General features: G+C 45.5%; 1 protein-coding gene across 2 annotated transcripts in view; it reads left to right on the plus strand.

Moving 5' to 3' along the window:
- The window catches only part of LOC101942618 (squalene synthase-like), a 25,671-nt gene extending 5,084 nt beyond the window's left edge, over positions 1-20,587 (plus strand). The window contains exons 1-7 of one of the 2 annotated variants that reach the window (XM_042848917.2): positions 7-337; positions 6,397-6,580; positions 11,423-11,551; positions 12,796-12,987; positions 13,902-14,078; positions 14,348-14,500; positions 17,958-20,587. In XM_042848917.2, coding sequence (XP_042704851.2) covers positions 18-337; positions 6,397-6,580; positions 11,423-11,551; positions 12,796-12,987; positions 13,902-14,078; positions 14,348-14,500; positions 17,958-18,179 — 1,377 coding nt within the window. In that variant the 5' untranslated portion in view covers positions 7-17 and the 3' untranslated portion in view covers positions 18,180-20,587. Of the gene's footprint in view, positions 1-6; positions 338-6,396; positions 6,581-11,422; positions 11,552-12,795; positions 12,988-13,901; positions 14,079-14,347; positions 14,501-17,957 lie in introns of those variants that run through there. The other variant, XM_065587477.1, reaches the window with a different exon arrangement.
- Positions 20,588-21,169: the final 582 nt, after the last annotated feature.

Raw genomic sequence — 21,169 nt, forward strand, 5'->3', positions numbered from 1 at the left:
GGCCCCGCCCCGGCCCCATGGCCGCCAGCACCAAGGCCGTGGCCCTCTTCAAGCGGACCCTGGCGCTGTCTCCCCCGCGGTGCCCCGGCGGCGGCCAGCGCTGTTCGTCCTCGCCGCTGCCCCTGCCGGGGGGCCGGCGCCGCGGGGGCAGCCGCCTCCTGCACCAGGGCTCCCCGCCGGGGGCCTGCCCGGCCTCGCCCCGCTTCCAGCAGCCCGTGTCCCCTCTGCTCTGCCCGCAGGACGCGCTCAGCGACGGCCTCAGGACCTGCTACCGGTACCTGAACCAGACCAGCCGGAGCTTCGCCGCCGTCATCCAGGCCCTGGACGGGGAGCTGCGGTGAGTGCCCGCCGGGGCGGGGGGCTGTGGGCTCGCAGGGGTTAATTAGCCCGTGTCCCTGCAGCAGGAGCCCGTCACAGACTGGCCGGGATAGGAGGGGGTTAACTGGGCAACCTCGTGCAGGAGCCAGCCCTGCACAGGGGCTAGATCCCTGGTGCAACGTGCTGGCCAGGTAGGGTGGCCAGATAGTAAGTGTGAAAAATCGGGACAGGGGGTGGGTGTAATTGGCACCTATATAAGAAAAAGCCCCAAATATCGGGACTGTCCCTATAAAATCGGGACATCTGGTCACCCTACCAGGCCCGTACTGCACGAGCATCTAAGGGTTATCCTAGGAGCAGGAGCCCTGGCTGCTTTGGCCAGGAGAGGGTTAAACATTAGCCCGTAGACAGCCCCTGTGTTACTGGCCATATGCAAGGGACGTGCTTGTTCTCACAATCTGCTGGTAGCAGGGGGTTGTCTGAGATCTATACCTGAGCTTATTTTTATAGGGTGACCAGATGTCCCGATTTTTATAGGGACAGTCCTGATTTTTGGGTCTTGTTCTTATATAGGCTCCTATTACTCCTCTCCTCCCCCCCCCCCCCCCCCCCCCCCCCACACACACACACACACACACTGTCCCGATTTTTCACATTTGCTGTCTGGTCACCCTATACTTTTACCTGAGTGCTTGTTACCCATCGTGATTCAGGATCTGGATTTTGATATGATCATTGGGGATGAGGCCTAGCGGTGGAGTTAGATGCTTAGTTCCAGGTGGGTTGGGGTCTACGTCTCAGTCATGCATTTGTATTCAGCACCTTCCATGCAAATGGCTCACCAGAGCTGTTTGAAAATGTACTAATTTAGTGTAAAAATTCCCTGTGTTTCTCTCTAGCGCATTTCACATAATGGGCATGGAACACTTAACAAATATCAATATAACATCCTATGTAAGAGACAACTGCACGTGTTATTGGTGACACAGTATATGTTTATGTCAACAGTCAGGCCTTGTCTATGATTGTGCAGATTAGTTATTATTTGTATTACCATACCACCTTGGAGCCCTAGTCATGAACCACGACCCCATGTTCTAGGTGCTGTACAAACATTGAAGAAAAAGATTGTCCCTGCCCCAAAGAGTTTACAGTCTTAAGTGTAGGACAAGAATCATAGAATCATAGACTTTAAGGTCAGAAGGGACCATTATGATCATCTAGTCTGACCTCCTGCACAACGCAGGCCACAGAATCTCACCCACCCACTCCTATATAACCTGTCTCTGAGCCACTGAAGTCCTCAAATCATGGTTTAAAAGACCAAGATGGAAAGAATCTTCCAGCAAATGACCCATGCCCCACGCTGCAGAGGAAGGCAAAAAAAACCAACAACAGATGGATACAGACAGACAGGGCTTATGTTTATACAGGTGTCCATGTATTTTAATATATAGCGTTTATTTATTGGATCCCCAAAACAACATACAAAGTACACTAGTAAAATGTACCCATTATATTCAATACTTCTCATCCAAGGTTCTGCCTTGGTACATCTATGTCCCTCGTCCCTGTTTTACAGGGGTGGCATAGAGAGATTAAGTGACTTGCTCAAGGTCATGCCAGAAGGCTGTGGTGAAGCCGGGACCTGAAACCAGCTTTCTGGAGTCCTAGTGCAGTGCCTTAACCAAAAGACCATCCCTTTCTCCCCCTCAGTATACTCTGTAAACATTAACTATACCTGTACCCCAATATAACGTGACCCAATATAACACGAATTCGGATATAATGCGATAAAGCAGAGCTCCGGGGGTGGGGCTGCACACTCCGGTGGATCAAACCAAGTTCGATATAACGCAGTTTCATCTATAACGCGATAAGATTTTTTGGCTCCCGAGGACAGCGTTATATCGAGGTAGAGGTGTACTGTAGAGATTGGTTAATCTCTTTTGGATGGTTTTGAAAAAAACAACTTTGAAACTTGCCATTTATGCCCATAGCTGGTGTCTGTGACTGCATTTCCTGGTCGTATCTAGATCATAGGCTGTCTGGGCATAGTGTGTTTGTAAAGGGCCCAGTACAATTGGGCCCCAGTTTTGAATCAAGATTCTGGATGCTACCATAATACAAATCATTATAAAGCTTTGCAAAACCTGCTTAAGTAATGATAATACAGAGGGATTGCTTTTCCTGCCACTGTAATATAGCCAACTCTGGAGTGGATCAAGGCAGCTATATAAACATTGCACTGTAACACTATTTAACAGTTTAGGGTAGAAAGGATGGAGTTCAAAATAGAACTACTGAACTTTCAATATGGCTACAACAGCACAGGTAACACCTTTTTTCTTGTAAAAAGTGTCATGGGACTTTGGTTCATTAAAGTGGTGAGGGCCTCAGTTTTAGGGTTCTTTCATTAGAGACTTACCAAGTTATGTAATTCTTAATAGCTATCTCTACTCAGTTTACAGTAACATTTGAAATGATGTCAAGTATCAGAGGGGTAGCCGTGTTAGTCTGGATCTGTAAAAAGCAACGGAGAGTCCTGTGGCACCCACGTATCTGACGAAGTGGGTATTCACCCACGAAAGCTTCTGCTCCAATACATCTGGTAGTCTTAAAGGTGCCACAGGACTCTCATTTGAAATGATTAAATTCCTCGTACTATAGAATGAAAGTCCTAAATTATTTATGTGCACCATAAATTACGGCAGTGCTTAGAGAACCTCTGTTCCCCCTCACATTTGATTAGCTACAGATACGTGTGTATAGCACAGATATATACTTTGTATAAGGTAAGAATGGCACTATAAACAAACAATATAAAAATGTAAAGTATTGAATCCTTAACATACCCACAAGCTATCATGCTGACCAGTGTTATCTCACTATTTTTTTTTTTTTTTTTTTTTTTTTTTTAATGCACCCTTTTCTGTCTGTCTGTATCCATCTTGTCTTTTGTCTTCTAGTTAGATTTTAGGCTCTTTGGGGCAGGGCCAGTCTTTTTGTTCTGTCTGTACAGCATGCAGCCCCAGGGGTCCTGGTCCTTGACTGGGGTTCATAGGTGCTGTGTAGTACTGGTACTATAGCCACTAATAATAAGCCTGGGAATTCAGAGTTAAGCTTTGTGCGCTGGGATGTTTGTTTTTTTTTGTTTTGTTTTTTTTAATTTTAGCCAATAGCTGTTTGTCTCAGGAGTTTCTGAACAGTGGACAAGTGTTCATGTTCCTTGTGGTGCAGTATAGACACCCATCCTGGGTGTGTCAAGGGCAGAGATGCAGTTTTAACTCTGAATGTCTCCAATTACTGTCATTAGAAACTAGCACGTAACAGTGTTGGAAAACTTTGCTTGGAATTTTTGCAACGTGGGTTATAGTAGACCAGAGCTAAAGCACCACTTAAATATTACCCCTTAAATTGGGAACAAGTTTGTAAACATATTTTTAGCATTACTTAATGTACAACCCCAGCTCCCAATACTCCTTTTGGGAATAAAAGGTGATATGAGAGATTATGTAAAAATGGAGTGTGATAAGAACAGGCCTGAAAAATTAAAAAAAAGAAAAAAAAATGCATCCATGGTTCCCAGCCAATGGGAACTGCGGAGCGGGCGCTTGGGGTGGGGGCAGCTCGCGGAGCCCATCTGGGCACGCCTCCACCTAGGGGCCACAGGGACATGCCGGCTACTTCTGGGAGCAGCGCGGGAGCTGGGTAGGGAGTCTTCCAGCCCTGCCAACTCCCCCTCCCCCCAGCACCAGCGGGGTCCCAGGCTACGTGCTGCCCCATCCCCTCTCAGAGCACCCATGGCGCCCCCAGGCTGCTCCCCCCCCCCAGCACCCACGGTGCCCCCTTCCACGCCCCCCCCTCCCGAGCACCTGCGGCACCCCTGGGCCATCCCCGGCCCTACTGCAGAGCACCCGTGGCACCTCCGGGCCACCCCATGCCCCAGAGCATCCAAGTTTTAGTTAGGGGTATATAGTACAAATCATGGACAGGTCACGGGCCATGAATTTTTGTTTACTTCCTGTGACCTATCCATTACTTTTACTAAAAATACCTGTGACTAAAACGTAGCCTTAATTATAATTTATTTACCAAAAAAAATTTCTTCCTTTAATTAAAAAAAAAAAAAAAAAAAAAAAAACCCAAGGTTAAGTGTAGTAGTGAACAGCTAAATGATCCACTCACTTTTCCATTACCATATAATCTTTTATTGCTCATTGTTGTCCTAGCTCATTTATGCTGTTCTTTATTAATTAGCATTTAAACGCTTCCAAATGGTTAGAGACAGAGTACTTAATTCGCTTTTACAGTAACTCCTTTTTTTAAGATAGTTGTTATCCTAATTTTACAGCTAGGGATTTTTTATAATCCTAGGGCTGGAACCTGCATTCCTCACACTCCCAAAACTTCCACTGAAGACACTAGGATTTATGAGTTTTGAGCATAGCAGAGAGATGATTTCTTGACCAAAACTACACAGCAAGCCAGAGCAGAGACAGGATTCAAATTCAGGAGCTGTATTGCATCATCCATGTTTAGCAGAACTCTTCATAGATTCTAGTGCTTAAAAACACACTCGGAATATGGCCCCTTGAATGCCTAGATCCTGGCTCCAGGATCAGTCTACTGTTCGTCTTCTCAGACTTTTTCTGCTTGGGCCCCCCAAATCAGCCATGATTTCTTGCTTTGATCCTAATACATGGTTACGACACAGTGGGAGGAGGAAAGAGAAGCTGCTTCAGCAAAGGGACAGCTGGAAGAGAAGGGAACAGAGATAAGAGTTTATCCTTCCCCTCACAGTGTCTTATTTCCCCTGGGTCCTAATGGCCGCTGGGTTTTAGTAACTTTTCTTTTACCGCTATTCTGGCCAGCCCTCCCAAGACTTGTAGCAAATTTGGATCTCTCAGTACAGCAGTGGATTATGCTGCTCTTGGCACTTTGGATCAGTATTACATTAGTCTGTTAATGATATAGTACCTTTACTAATCTGTTTTTAAAAAACAGCTCCGCTTTCCATCTCCTCCCACCCCAGCAAAAAGAAAAAGGAACAACCCTCCCCCCCCAGCCCCAAAACAACAAAACTCAGTTTGAAGGAGAAACTACTCTGGTGTCTAAAGAAACTGTTGCACATTGCAAGTCACTTAGTTGTGCCCCATAGCGCGAAGATTCCACGTGTAAGCACATAAAACCCACAGCGTAAAGAGTCAAGGCACTTTCCTTTGTGATTAGTGCTGAGGTGAATGATAGATTTGCAGTGGACTGCTAAGCCTCAGTCACAGGAAAATACTCTCATGATGTGTGGGTATCCAAGATACTTACATGGCCTCCCTTACTGTAGCATCTGAGCACCTCAAACTTCAGTGTAGTGATCCTTAAAACACCCTTGTGAGGTAGGACAGTGCTGTCATCCCCATTTTATAGTGTCTCTGTGCTTCAGCTCCCTAAGTGACTGGCCCAAGGTCACACAGGAAGCCTGTGGCAGATCAGAAAATTGAATCAAGGTCTCCCGTGGTCCAGGCTGGCACTCTAGCTACTGGACTGTCCTTTGTTTCTAGCATCTGAATGCCTAGCCCAGGTGTATCAGGGGGCCAGAAATTTCCAGCATCTGTAGGGGATCCTTTCTTGATTTTTCTGTCTAGGCACGTGTAGTATCTAAATATGTTTGAATTGTATCTACAGTGGTTGCCACTAAATTGTTTAAAAAGGTATCCACATTTTAATGGCGATCACTGGTACTAGCATAGCTACTACAAAGACAGATTATGGTATGAAATTACATTTTGCCTCATGATTTTTTAGTTGTAAATGTCCTTCTGGTAGATATGGGCCTGAATCAGAGCCCTGGTTCTGACCTGTTCAAACGCTTGGGATGTTTGAAATATTGACATGAATTTTATGGCTTGAGCCCATCTCTGATTTGTATGCAGAACTAGAAATACTTTCCAGGTTGCAGAATTGGAAAGACGTTTGTTTAATTTTCAAATGTCTCTCAGAAAAACCACATGATGATTTTTAACTACTCGCCTGTGTCATAGCGAATCTTGATAAATAGGAAATCTTTCCTTCCCTCCATAGTCATGCTGTGTGCATATTCTATCTGGTTCTCCGAGCTCTGGACACGGTAGAAGATGATATGACTATCAACTTAGAAACCAAGGTCCCAATATTGCATGACTTCCACTCCTACCTGTATCAGCCGGACTGGAGATATTTGGAGAGCAAGGAGAAGGACAAGCAGGTGCTTGAGGACTTCCCAACGGTGAGCTGTTAGATTTCTTGTTTCAATCTATTACCTATATAATCAGCAGGTTATAATTATCTACTTTAAACCCCTTTGCATCTTGATACATAGAATTGCTAGACTGGATCAGACCCAAAGTCCACCTGGTCCGGTAACCTGACTTCAACAGTGGTCAGTACCAGATGCTATATTTGGCATTGGTGCGACCACTCCTGGTATACTTTGTCCAGTTCTGGTGCCTACAATTCAAGAAGGATGTTGATAAATTGGAGAGGGTGCAGAGAAGAGCCATGAGAATGATTAAAGGATTGGAAAACATACTTTATAGTAATAGATTGAGCTTCTTGAGTCTATATCCATCTTAACAGAGAGAAAGCTAAGAGGTAATTTGATTACAGCCTGTAAGTACCTGCTTGGGGAATAAAACTTTGTTAATGGGCTTGTCAACCTAACAGGCAGCAGTATAACAAAATCTAATGGCTGGAAGTCCAAGCTAGACAAAGTCAGACTAGAAATAAGATGTACATTTTTAATAGTGAAGTTAATTGGAACCAACTTAACCAAAGGTTGTGGTGGATTCTCCATCACTGGCAATTCTTAAATCTAGGTTGGATCTTTTTCTAAAAGATCTTTGCTCTAGTTCAAACAGGAAGTAGTTCAGGGAAGTCCTATGGCCAATGTTATGCAGGTCAGACTAAATGATCACAATGGCCCTTTTGGCATTATAATCTATGAATCTGTTTCAGAGGAATGTGCAGGAACGTTGCATTAAGTAGATGTGGGATATTCTGCCCAGGAGGCAACCCATCATGATCTTTAACAGCTAGAGATTGATTCAAGTCTCAAAGCCAAAGACTTAATATCCCAGTCTCAAAATTTTTATAGTTAATAATAACAGCAGACTGTGGAACTCATAATCAAATTTCCATTACCGGTCTTACTGGCAGAGCTCAAAACATGGAAAACTGTCTGTATAAAGGAGGATATTTCATGATCAGATTCATCACTGTGCATGATACACTGTGGTGCTATCCTGATCAGTACTGATAGAAATGGCTTTTGCCATCTATGCCAAAACCCACCTGGTTTGATAGTTCTTCACTCTGGCTGTACATTGGAGATGACTGAGGATGCGGTCATTGGTGGCGACTGCTGATGTGTCCCTGGGTTTGCTCTTTGACTGTATTGCCCAATAGATGAGTAAGGGATGTGGACAACCAACTCATTTGTAACTCTAAGCTGTCCCAGAATTTCCGGCACTTCTCAGTTTTGACACTGAGAGCTGTATTTTAAAGAACAGAGGCCTAAGATCTTATGCATTCACCCTCTTGCATTTGTGTATGTTTCACTGCAGTTCTGTGCCCCACTAGGTGTTCAGAGGGCTACTCACTTGCGTATGAGACTGCATGCACAATTGGGAAAACTGAATGAATGTTGATAAATTTTGCATGTATGCAAATGAGGCGCCACCCTCTGAAAACCTGGCGCTAACTATTCTGTAGTCCCTCGGGTTTTGAAAAAGCAGATCAGCTTCACACAGCAAAATGGCAGCCTTGCAAACTCTTGTTTTCCATGTCAGAAGAGTTCAGGTGTGTCATGGGATTGATAGGCCCTGCCCCCTGGAGAAAAGGGGGATGATGGCAGGAGGTAAGAGAGCAAGCTGCTCAGTTAATGGAGGGAGTAATGTGGGTGGTGGCTTTGGAGAATCTGTTCCTTTCTTATGAGGGGATTAAGCTAAATAGAATGACCTTGTTATCAAAGAAAAGGTTGAGAGGTTACTTGATCACAGTCTGTAAGTACCTGTAGAGAGAGAAGATGCCTGATACTGTGGAGGGCAATCTAGCAAACAAAGGCATAACAAAACCCAATGACTAAAAAGGAAAGCTAGACAAATTTAGACTGGAAATAAGATGCACGCTTCTAACAGTGAGGGGAATTAACCTTTGGAACAAATTAACCAGGGATGTGGTGGACTCTGTCACTTGAAGTCTCTAGATCGAGACTGGATGTCTTATGATCTTGTTCAACCAAGAGTTACTGGGCTCGATGTGGGATTCCTGAATGAAATTCTTGGGCCTGTGCTATGCGGCAGGTCAGATGAGATGATCATAGTGGTGCCCCCAGGTCTCAGAATTGATGAAGGCCCCAATCCTTGCTGAGCCAGCAGTTGAACCTACTGATAGTTTCAGTCTAAAGTGTGTAAGCCCAGAGGGGAAAATGTTAGCCCCGGACTGTTTCACTATGTGGCTGACAGCAAGAGGTCAGCTCTACTGTATTAACTATTAAACACTTAGATCTATTGCAGAAACAGTAGCTGAAAATTTTTTTGAGGGAGCATCATGCGGAATACATTAAAAGTAAAGGAACAGGGCAGCAGCTCTTACAAACTTTATTTATATTCTCTGTAGGTTAATATTTCATTGTCAGCTTCTATCTCTTGCTTTTTCTTTTTAAGGACGAGTTTATAATTCTGATGATATGCCTGACCAGCGCATAATAAAACAACCTAGGGAATTAAATGCAAAAAGCTGTGCTGTATTCAACACTAAGCGTCATGAAAACTGCCAAGTCAAGAAATGCAAAAACCTGACATAGAGTAAATCTTTTAGATGCCAAGTCACTTAGGTGCTTTTGAAATTTTCACGCGAGATTTCTTAATATGAAAGTAATCACAATTTTAAACTGATTTGCAACAGCACACGTTTACACTTCCATTGCATTATATGCTGCTGCGGCATTCGGATGCCAGATGATGAAAGGGCCGTATAAATAGAGCTGTAGCACAAGGTTCCTGAACCATTTACCAGTAATTTAACAAAAAACCTTTGTGCATAACTGAAATGTAATTTAATAAACTAACTCTTATATTTTTATTGGGGTCTAGTTAACTCCACTCTCCCTTTTCTTATTTCTGTTGGTATAAAATTCCTCTTCTCCCGGCTCTGCCACCCAAACACCATCTGGGAATGCGCATGGGAACGAGACTCATGCTTCATACTGGAGTAGCTGTCCTCTAGATGCGGCATGATTTCAGTGCTCCAGCTGAGAGCCGTGCTGGGATTTGGCGAGCAGCCAGTGCCGGGGACCAGGCTGGGATTCGCTCACTGAATGGGGCTGTTCTGTGGTAGATTTTAGGTTAGCGTTCCAAGGAGTGCACTTCACCGTGGCGTAGTAATTCTCACAAGAACAAGAGCACTACAGTTTCTGAAGAAATTCAGTTAATTTACGGGATTTGTAAATATTTTGAATTTTAATTGATCAGTTTAAGGTTGGATTCGACTTCCATTGAAGTCATAGGGTGGGAGGGAGGTGATGTTTTTAGGTGGGGGAGTTGTTGCTAATTTTATGGTAATTTTAAGATTAAGGCTCAGATTTTCATAGGAGCCTGAGAGTAGTTCGGTGCCCAAATCCCATTGAATTTCAGTGCGATTTGAGCACCTAACTCCCGTAAATCCCCTCTGATAATCCCAGCCCAAAGGAATATTTGGGAAGTCCAGTGACTGCTGTGAATGGCCTGAAGGCATCTATGCTAATAGCGGCTTGTCGGAGAATTGCTGCAGTGCTCAGAAATGTTACTACAGTACAAAAGAGTTTATTCTATAGGCTTGGGATACAAACAACTTGTTAATTTAGCAGATTTGTCCTCGTAAGTGGTATTTATGGGGGCTGCATTGTTCCATGAAGTATCTTTGTTTGCAGCGTTCATGTAACTGGCCTGCTCTTCTAACACACCCACTCCCGTTCAAATTATATTACAATACAACTTTGATACAGAAGGTCTCAAACTGCTGAATAATAATCCCAGACAGTTACATGGCACTGTTCATCAGTACATCTCACAACACTTTACAAAGGAGGTCAGAATCATTATCCCCATTTTACAGACTGGGAAACTGAGGCATGGAGGGGAAGTGACTTGCCTGAGGTCACTCAACAGGCCAGTGGCAGAGTTGGGAATAGAGTCCAGGTTTCCTCAGTCTCAGCCCAGTGTTCTTTCTGTCCACAGTTGAGTTCCTCTGGGCTCCTTTAATCTCTCAATTTATTCATTTTAAAAAGACTGCTAGAAGGCTGTCTATAATAACCCACACAGGGAGAAGAGGTCTGATGCCGGAGTGCTCTTTAACATAGCAAAGGAATAAAATGAAATGGCTGGAAGCGGATGTCACCAAAGTTCAAACTCTGCTAATACATTCAGATAATGTGAGCCCCCATGCAAGATTCAGACAGTCTTATTTATACAGATAAAAGGGTGTGAACTAAACAAAGGGACAGAGAGAGCAAAATTGTAAAATTTGCATAGGGCACAATATGCATATCCTGCTTTCTTATTAACTTTTATTGATCTAAAGCTAATGCTTCACCAATTGCCCTTAAGTGAGGCAATTCATTAAGCAGTTAATGTCTGCTTTCCTGCCCCCTGGCTTGCAGCATTTCTCATTTCTACTTAAAGGTACATGCATTCTTTAATTCATTCTATTTCTTTAATATAATTCATTTCATTTTCACACTCTTTCATAAAGTTACACTTGGTGTACAGCGTTTTGTAACTCCTTCATGCACCAGCTCCCAAGTGATGCTGTCCAAGGCCGTACTGCCTTCAAGAAATTACAAGCTGCATCTGAGCTGTGGCCAGAGATCATAGGAATTTTTGTTTCTGCACATGCTGAATTTGTGTTTACTGCTGAGGGGCTTGAATCTGTTCCCATTGAAGCCAGTGGGAATTTTGTCAGCCCTTCAGTGGGAGCAGGATTAGACCCCAGTAGCCTATAACCTTCTCGCCCCCCCCCCCCCCCACTTCCTGGTCTAGTGACAAATGCCACTTTCAGCACAATGTATATTTCTTTGTGGTTTCTGCTGTAGATCTCCTTGGAGTTCAGAAACCTGGCAAAGGTGTATCGAGATGTGATTGTAGATATTTGTCACAAGATGGGAGCTGGAATGGCCGAGTTCTTGGAAAAGAAGGTTGACACCCAGCATGAGTTGGATAAGGTAAGCGAGCATTGAGAGCCCATGCTCTCAAGTACGTAAAAGGTTGTTACATGGAGGAGGGAGAAAAATTGTTCTTGATCTCTGAGGATAGGACAAGAAGCAATGGGCTTAAATTGCAGCAAGGAGGTTTAGGTTGGACATTAGGAAAAACTTCCTAATGGTCAGGGTGGTTAAGCACTGGAATAAATTGCCTGGGGAGGTTGTGGAATCTCCATCACTGGAGATTTTTAAGAGCAGGTTAGACAAACACCTGTCAGGGATGGTCTAGATAATACTTAGTCCTGCCATGAGTGCGGGGGACTGGACTAGATGACTTCTCAAGGTCCCTTCCAGTCCTATGATTCTATGCTCAGGGCAACGCACATAGCCCCTGCTGGAGGCCTGGCATTCTGCACTTGCTGCTCCCTCATGATGATTACAATTGCTTATTGTAATGCTCACCCTGGCCATACATAGGTATCCAAGATGAGTAAAGGACAAAGTGTTAACTCTGAGTCTTGCTGTTTGGTGGGCAGCCCATTTCCATGTGAATGTAAAGATTTATCTGAGCGATGAGATCCCTGCGTAAATTTCCCAAAGCATTGATTAGCTATTTTTGTCACTGACCTTGTGGATGACAGTGGCTGTGTGCATTATTGATAGGTAGTACAGAATTTTAGGTGGGCCGTCTTACCCCCTGCCCACTTAACTCCTTGACTACGAACACAAAGTACTCTCAGTCCCCTGCTTTGGCTGCCAGCCTGTTCATTGAAATGCAAGTACACACCATAAAGCCTTGATGCTGGTTTTGAGCAGTTTTCCTGGAACGTGCACTGTATAAAATGGGCCCCATGAGCATCTGCTCTCATTTGGGTCTTCCATGGAAGCCCAGTGCTGTTAACAGCTGTGAATGACACGCTTGCTATTTTTCCTGCGTGGAGCAATGGTCCGGTGGTAGAATCCACACTGTAGAAGCATATTCTTGGTATGCGGATGTTGGCTGTTGAGCACTGGCATGAAGACACATGCCAGAAGCCCTTGCTCAGTGTCGCTCCGTATTCCAAGCCCAAACCCAAATACCACTGACACGTCCATCAAAATGGGCTTGATATGCAGCAAGTTGAACTGCATGGGAACTATCTTGGGGAAGGTTCCCCGAAAGACACCAGTAACCATAAATAACCTAGGGGAGTAATTTTGATGTAGCCACATGGACTAGGAGAGAGACATTTCACAACTCATTTTGTTCTTTCCAAACCTTGCAGTATTGTCACTATGTTGCTGGGCTGGTGGGCATTGGCCTTTCCCGTCTGTTCTCTGCATCAGAGCTAGAAGACCCTATCGTAGGACAGGACGCAGAGCTTGCAAATTCCATGGGCCTCTTTCTTCAGAAAACCAACATCATTCGTGATTATCTGGAGGACCAGGTGGAGGGAAGAGAGTTCTGGCCCAGAGAGGTAAGGGAAACCAGCCCTTTTCAGATGACAACTTCAGCCTAATACGGGTTGTTAGGAAGTGTTAGAGCTGTGATGCAGACTCCTATTCCTTTCTGATGAGCTCTGGAGATACCGTTACTGCTTTGATACAGAGTTAGGCAGGGCTACTTGTTAGGAGACTCATTTCACAGAATTTATCTTTTGGTTCTTATTCAGATATAGAAGGTTTCTGGTTTTTTTTCAAATGAAGTTCCACAAATCTGTCTGTAGGGAGTTAGGCAAAACTCTTCTGTCAGAGAGATCTTAGTGGTATAGCTGAAAGGTCAATTGTCAGCATGCCTGTCTCATGGATAAAATCTGTTCAGTAGTGTGTCTGTGACAGCGGAGGTTTCTCCAGACAATCTTGGATGCTGTCACTCTGCTCCATGCACCAGCCCTGTTCGCAGGATGGGACAGGGTTCCTGTAACCTAAGAAGAGTTGGCCACACTCAGATTTGGAGACCCATCTTCATAACATGGGGACTCTGCTGTGCCAGCCGCAGTCCAGAAAAGCATTTACACACATGTGTAACTCTAAGCACGTGAGTAGTCCCACCGAGGTCGGTGCAGTTACTCGTGCTTTAAGGTGTGTGTAAGTGCCTTTCTGAATCAGAGGCATGGATGCTTAACTTCAGAGCTGCCGGCTGGATCCAATTCTTCTCTCTTTCCCAGGGTGCCTTATCGACAGGGAATGGGACTGAATGGAATAGTAGGTCAGAGTGAACTGTGTGTTAAGGATCTTGCTTCTGACTGTAACACAGTCTGATTACAAGTATTAGGTGCAGTAAACTAAGATCTTTGTATTTGACAGTTTGATATGGGCCCTCTTATGAATATGCATGTCTGAAAAGTGCTAACGGCTGAGTGGTGTTCCTATGTACTGTTGGCGTTCCCAGGTTTGGAGCAGGTATGCCAAGAAGCTGTCGGATCTCGCCAAGCCAGAGAACATTGACGTGGCCGTCCAGTGTATGAATGAACTGATCACAAATGCATTGCACCACGTCCCCGATGTCCTCACCTACTTATCTAGACTGAAAAACCAAAGTGTCTTCAACTTCTGCGCTATTCCGCAGGTAGGTTAATGTTTCCAGATGTTTGAACCAGATATTTTCATTCTTTTCCCCCTCCCATCTTCACCCCCTTTGGGGCTGGATGTCTTCTCAGTTCTATACACAGTATTTAATACTAGTCTTTTTCTCTCTGATATTAAATAAATTCAACATGGAGATCGCCAAGCATTTTGAGTTGTTGCCTCGTTTTGAGAGATTGGGTCTTTCCCCAGAGGAATGACTCGACTCTTGGATAGATATGCTATTCAATGCTGCTTGTCATTTCTCCCTAGGTGATGGCCATCGCCACTCTGGCGGCCTGTTACAATAACAAACAGGTGTTTAGAGGTCTAGTGAAGATTCGGAAAGGACAAGCTGTCACTTTAATGATGGACGCCACAAACATACAAGCTGTCAAGGCTATAATGTACCAGTATGTGGAAGAGGTAGGTTTGGTGGCTTGCTTCGAAAGACTCGTATTCAAATGTAGCTGTTCCCTCTTTAATCCTCTGTGTTCTGCTGTTAGGGCTAAGCTGGGGTTTCCACTATATCCAGTAGTTTAGCAACTGCCATTTTGCTTTAGCTAAAATTGTTGAAGATGTTCTAGGAACAAGGACATTAGCATGAAAAAGCTTGAAATAGTAAAGTCTGGAACATGGTGCTTTTTTTTTTTTTTTTTTCCCCCTCCTTTCTCTGGTGCTGTTAATCCTTATAGTCTAAAGTGTATTCTCCAGAAGTGTTAGCACTTCCGAATTTATTATAAAAGCCACTCTTCTGTTTTCAGGGAATATAATAATAGCTGTTGCAGAAGTGAAAACTACAGTTGAGATGACTAACTGCCGGTATAAACCTGTGCCCGCACTCATAATTTTCAGATTTTATATGGAATTGTGTAACATGTATGGGTGTTTAACCCCACATACTGGTTTGTATAGATGTTGCACAGTATTCTACTGAGCAAATGTAATGGAGGATTTCTCATTTTCTTTATGCCAGTCTGGTAAGTTCATATATTTCCAGTGCATCATGGAAAATAAAGACCTTTTAATTGCTGTGGCTGTCAGTTGCCCTGTCTGTGGGACAAACATTAGTGATCTGATTGATCTGTTTCTAAAACTGTCTTTTCAGGGTGGTGCATACCTAATAATATAGGTACCACTGCACTTATTCCCATTGGAATCAATGGGAGCTGCATTGCTGTAGAAAATCAGGCCAGCTGTCCCTGGCATGGAGTTGACTGTCTAAAGTTAGACATGTCCCAGGCAAGATGAGTAGGGAGAAGACGGTGAAAGGGAAAGGTAGGGGAGGGGTTACAAAAATAGGCTAGCTCCCCAATCTCGCCACGCCATTGATGTGGTGAGATTGGGGAGCTAGCCTATTTTTGTAACCTATTTTTGATGCAGTGTCTGAATGAACCGATCACAAACGCTGTATGCCATGTCCCTGGTGTCCTCACATACTTATTTAGGCTGAAGAACCAAAGTGTCTATTGTACAAGTCAAGCAGCCTTTTCCGGTGCCTGGAGTTACCTTTTGTTGTGCCGTTCCATAGAGAATAGGCTGGAATAAAGCCGCCTGTGGCTTTTCTGGGCTGGATGGAAAGGGAGGTGGAGGAAGGGCTGGTACAAGCCTGACAAAATCAGCTGGGTTATTCGCCCCTTCTCTCCTCGGGAATCTCTCTTTAAACAATCCCTTTGTTAGTATTTACATTTGCTGACTTTGGGAGAATCTTGCCTCCGTTACAGTCCAGGGCAAAACTCTCTGCCTTCCCAGGGCCCAGATTTCACCCTTTGTCATCCTCCATATGAAGGCAGAAACCGCGAATTCTGTTTACACAACGTTGATTCTTGGAAGAAGCTGCTTAGGGTGGCGTCACGTCCCCCTGGGCAGGGCCAACTACAGTTGTGTCTGTGGCTGCTGCTGACAACATTCGGTCATATTTTCCCTGCATTGTGTGAAAATCTTGTCTGAAAAGTGTCTGAGAACAGTATGGTCAGTCCATGCCAGGGAGTACCTTGGTTCTGTCAATCAGAGTTACCTGTCTAAGGCCTGGTCCCCACTAAGCCCCCACTTCGGACTAAGGTACGCAAATTCAGCTACGTTAATAACGTAGCTGAATTCGAAGTACCTTAGTCCGAACTTACCGCGGGTCCAGATGCGGCAGGGAGGCTCCTCCGTCGATGCCGTGTACTCCTCTCGCCGAGCTGGAGTACCGGCGTCGACGGCGAGCACTTCCGGGATCGATTTATCGCGTCTTAACCAGACGCGATAAATCAATCCCAGAACATCGATTGCCTGCTGCCGGACCCTCCGGTAAGTGAAGATGTACCCTAATAGACCTTGCTAGCAAGGTGCAAATACTTCTCCAAATCCTTGAGTCAGACAGCTCCTAGTGGCTGTACAGATCCCTAGCAGCTCTGGCCTAACCTGACCTAACCATAGGAATAACGTGACTTATGACCGCACGTTTAGGTCCTGTCTTAATTGGGATTTGGAGCAGCTAGCAAAGGTTTCAAAGCAAAAACCATTTTAATGTTTCTTTACTTAGATTTATATATTGGGCCTTACCAAATTCATGGTCCATTTTGGTCAATTTCATGACCAATGGTTTTAAAATTGGTCAATTTCATGATTTCAGATGTTTACATCTGAAATTTCAGAGTGTTGTAACTGCGGGAGTACTGACCCAAAAAGGGATCGGGGGCGGGGGGCAGGTTTGCAGGATTGCCACCCTCACTTCTGTGCTGCTTTCAGAGCTGGGTTCTGAAGGCAGCAACTGCGGAGCTTCCTGCAGCTGGAGGGGGCTCCCGGAGGTGGGTCCGATCTCCCCCATGCTCCTGGGAGCGCCCCAGCCAGGGGCTCCTAGTCGCTAGTCATGTCCAGTGGTGGATTAACGCACAGGCCTATGGGCCTGTGCCCAGGTGCCAGGGCCATTTGAAAAATGGATGCCCCAAACCCTGTCAGGAGTCACAGGGGGTGGTTGAAACCCTGAGTACCAGCAGTAATTGTCAGGACTGAAGCCCCAAGCCTTGGTGCCCCGAGCCCAGGTAGGAGCCGCGGGGGCAGGGAAGCCCTGAGCCCAGGTGCCTCAAGCCCCAGCTGGGGCTGTGAGGAGGACACCAGCCCAGAGCCTGGGCATAAGCTGTGGGGGACAGATGTCCTGAGTCCAGATGCCTGGAGCCCCAGCAAGAGTCGCAGGGGGCAGGAAGCCCTGACCCTGAGCATCCCAGTCCCCGGCAGGAGCTGAGGGGGGTGGAAGTCCGGACCCTAGCTCTGGGGCTGTTGCAGCGCAGACGTGAGGGTGTACCACCCTTACGTCTGCACTGCCTATGGAAGTGGGTCTGATCTCCCCCCGTCCCCCCCCCCCCCCCCCCCCCCGATAATGGCCGTGCTGGGGAAGGACTAGTTCTGTCCTCTCCAGCCTGGCTGGACTAGCAGATTTTGGGGAGATCTGATTTCATGGGGAAGGGCTTATTTCACAGTCCATGACACATTTTTCATGTGAAATTGGTAGGGCCCTGTTTATGTAATAGACTCCTCTACAGGACTGTGGGTGCCCTAACAGAGAATCGGCAGGATTAATAAACATTAAACCAAGTTCTGGCTAATGTGGCTTGAACTCCTTTGCAGACTGACCCCTGGGAGTGTATCCTCTAAACTCAGTTCAGTTAGCACAGTGCTCAGGTAAAATATTACCTCTTAGCAAGTTTCCCTGCCTAGAGCGAAGTTAGCACGGTTCTGATCCCCCTTTGGTTTAAAAACTGGCTGGATTGCTGGTAACGAGTGTTATCCTGTTGGAATATGCATAGCACCTCCTCCACAGAAGCCATATATTGTCATAGGAATTGTGGGTGTGGTTTTCAGGGTTGCTCCCTAACCTTGCATGGGTTTTTTCTTTCTCCAGATCTATCAGAAGGTCCCAAGCACAGACCCTTCTTCTAACAAGACCCAGCAGATCATCGTCTCAATACGGACAATGAGTTTGCCCAATGGCGTCGAGGTATCCCGTAACCATTACTCCCCCATCTACCTTTCATGCGCCATGCTTCTGGCAGCCCTGAGCTGGCAATACCTGAGTGCGATGTCAAAGGCATCAGAGGAGTATGTACAGGCCAGCGAGAACTGAGGGTTGGTGGGGAGAGCAAAGGTCAGTGGATGGATAATGTTGGGAACAGGTTCTTCTCTCTTCCCTGTTGGATCTGCTGCCCTGCGGGATGCCAGACTGGTGTGGGCCCTTAAAGCTGTGAATGGAATGGCAAGTTTGAAGGTGTCGGTTGGCTCGCCGTATTGTGTGTTGCAGCCGCTAGCTAGCAGCTGGATTTGGCTGCTTTCACGGTCCGGATGAACACGTTACAAATCGGACTGGTTGAGACTCACTTTTCCTCTTTGTGGGAGACTGTTTTACCTGAATTCTGGCCAGGATATTTTTAAATTGCCTGTCACTTGTGATTTTTTTGACACTTCCTTCCTGTAAAAAGTTGCATGACGTGAGCCTTTACGTTCTCTCATCTGCCCTGTGTGTGTTCTGACCTCAGTACCTGCATTTCTCAGCAACTGAATGTTTCCAGCAAGTCAGCCATCTTGGAAGCCACCATTCCCTCAGGTGGATGAAATCTTCAATTCACTGGGGATCTTACAGTACAGAGATGAGTGCATAAGTTCTAGGCCTCCCCATCCTTGTACTAAAGAATTGAGAAGAGATACTAGCCTTAAATATTAGAGCTATTGTGATATCTTGGATGTAGCTTTCCAGTGCGATCACTTCGTGCCGTTTAGAGCTCAGATGCTGAAAGATGTGTGCTCTGTCTTCTGAAAGCCGAGTAGATGGCAGTCCATGCAAAGCTTATTTCTCAGCAAAAGTTCAGGTGGGGAATGTGTGGGGGCAGGCTGGATGGCTCATAGGTGGATGATGACGGCCAAGTCTGGTAGGATACAGCTTTACTGCTAGTGAGTAACAAAGCCATCCAATGGGGGTCTTGAGATATAAAAGGTAGCTCCTAAACCATCCCCAAGGGATGGATCTCCCCATCAAACCATGCAGTGAGGGTCCCCTTGCCCCCTGCCTAGGCAAAGGAAGTGCAGTGTAGTAAGAGATTCCAGCTGTGGTAGTGAGAGTGGGAGGCAGAAGAGCTGCTAGCTGAGCTGTAAGGGAACCAAGGAGGTAGGTCTTGAGTCAGCAAACCTTCCTGACCTGGAGAGAACAAGGGGAATGTTGGAGTCTTTCTCCCCCTGGTCCCTCGCCTGTATTTGTGCCCCCACCCAGGCTGACAGTATGGCCTAGAGGCACAGGTATCCTCTTTGGAGTGGTAACTAACCAGCTCTGGAAGGAGGGTGATTGCATACCTGCTCTCCGGGCATTCAAACTTCCTTTGGAAACATGACTCTCCTCACATGCCACTATTTTCTGTGGCTAAACCAGCGTTCTTTTCACCCATGCCCTCTTTGGGGTGTGCAGATACAGCCTGCAGGACTGTTAGCAATAAAGATACACACAATGCTGGTTTTGACACCTTGTGGCTGTATCCTGCGGGACACTGGCTGTTCAAATGAAGTAGTCAACAGTCAATACTGTTTGTGCTAGTTGTCGATTGCTTCCAGCTCCTGTAAAACTCAAAGTGCCTGTGCTGGAGACAAGAATGGAAATTCTTCAGACTGAGACGTATGGGCTGCTCTCAGCTGCGCTGGCAGAGTTCCACTTACAGCAGCTCTGAACTTAGCCTTGTCCTGCCAATTTCAGCAGGTGGCAGGCTTCACAAATCTGACTTGAAGAACCTTCGTGAAGGAAACAGACACTGGTCTCTCTGGACTCAAGAAAATCCTCCCACCAGCTCTGAAACAGACTTTGAAAGGCTCTTCCTACGATGACTGTAGAAGTAGTAGGGCTGGCACCAGGAAGCCTGTTTAAAAGCAGGTGGGTCAGCTGTCTTTGCTTTCAGTTCAGAGGGGACGGGTGTCTTTGATATTAACCCTCCCCCCAGTCATCTTTTAGCTAGCACAGCTCAAGTTTTAAAGCAGTGTCTTTGAATAGAGGTAAGTGTGTTTAAGGAAGACAGGTACTTGCTGCTGCTCTAACTCACCCCACCTACTGTTACATTGTGGATGAGTGTGCTGAGTGACTCCCCCGCTTTTCATGAACATCTAGTGGAGTACGGCCCTGGAGAAGGGGGCTGAGGAGCTATCATCAGTGCTGTTCTGGGAAGCAACTCTCTCCCTGTTAAACCTTCTGTTCCCCAAAGCAAGCTTGATGTGGCTGCTTTTAAACAGCAGAAGCAGCTGGAGTTGTAGATGTGCACCCGTTGTGGGAAAGGTAACAGAAGTTTAGGAGTTGGGATCTCTATCAGGAATGTCCTGTGGTTGGGTGTAAGACCAGTACTGCACTACAATGCTACTACATGGCAAGCTCTACTCCATGGGGAGCCGTGTACATACTTAGCTTAATTCAATGTTGCTGTGAATATTGTTGTTTTGCTCTTTATGTAGAGAGTTGGGCTTAAGTTCTCAGCTTCCCTTAACAATAAATCATTTCTTTACCAAGAAGTCCTCAAGTCCTATTATTCAGCTGGCTAATGACACGGTGTAGTGAAATCTTAGTTGACAGGTGGGAAGAAATTACTCTACTTGGGAAAGCTTTGCACAACATAAGATATCAGTCTTCCTGTGTGAACACTTCTACACTTAAAAAGCAAAAGCAGCACAATAAATTGAAGATCTGCCTGATGGTGGTAGACTGCAGGATCACACTATTTAAGTTACAAAATGTTAAGCAATGACTTAATCAGTAGGGGTAGGGGGAACATATGGAATGAGCTCTTCAGTCTAGCAGACAAAGGCAGAGCAAAATATAATGGCTGGAAGCTGAAGTTAGATAAACTCAGACCAGATCTAAGGTATAATTTTACCAGGGAGGGTAATTAATCATTGCAACAGCTTACTTAAGGATGTGATGGTTTCTCTAGTGCTGGCAACTTTTAAATCAACAAGTGGAGGTTTTTCAAAGAGACTAATTCAAGCAGGAAGTAGGTGGCAGTCTTATGGCCTGTCTTATACATTCAGCTTCAATCTGTGCTCCCTTCACTCTGAGCTTCTCAATCAATTAACAGCTGAGGCTGTTTATTC

Source organism: Chrysemys picta, chromosome 3 (assembly GCF_011386835.1).
Source record: "Chrysemys picta bellii isolate R12L10 chromosome 3, ASM1138683v2, whole genome shotgun sequence".
In the NCBI taxonomy this organism is placed as follows: domain Eukaryota; kingdom Metazoa; phylum Chordata; order Testudines; family Emydidae; genus Chrysemys; species Chrysemys picta.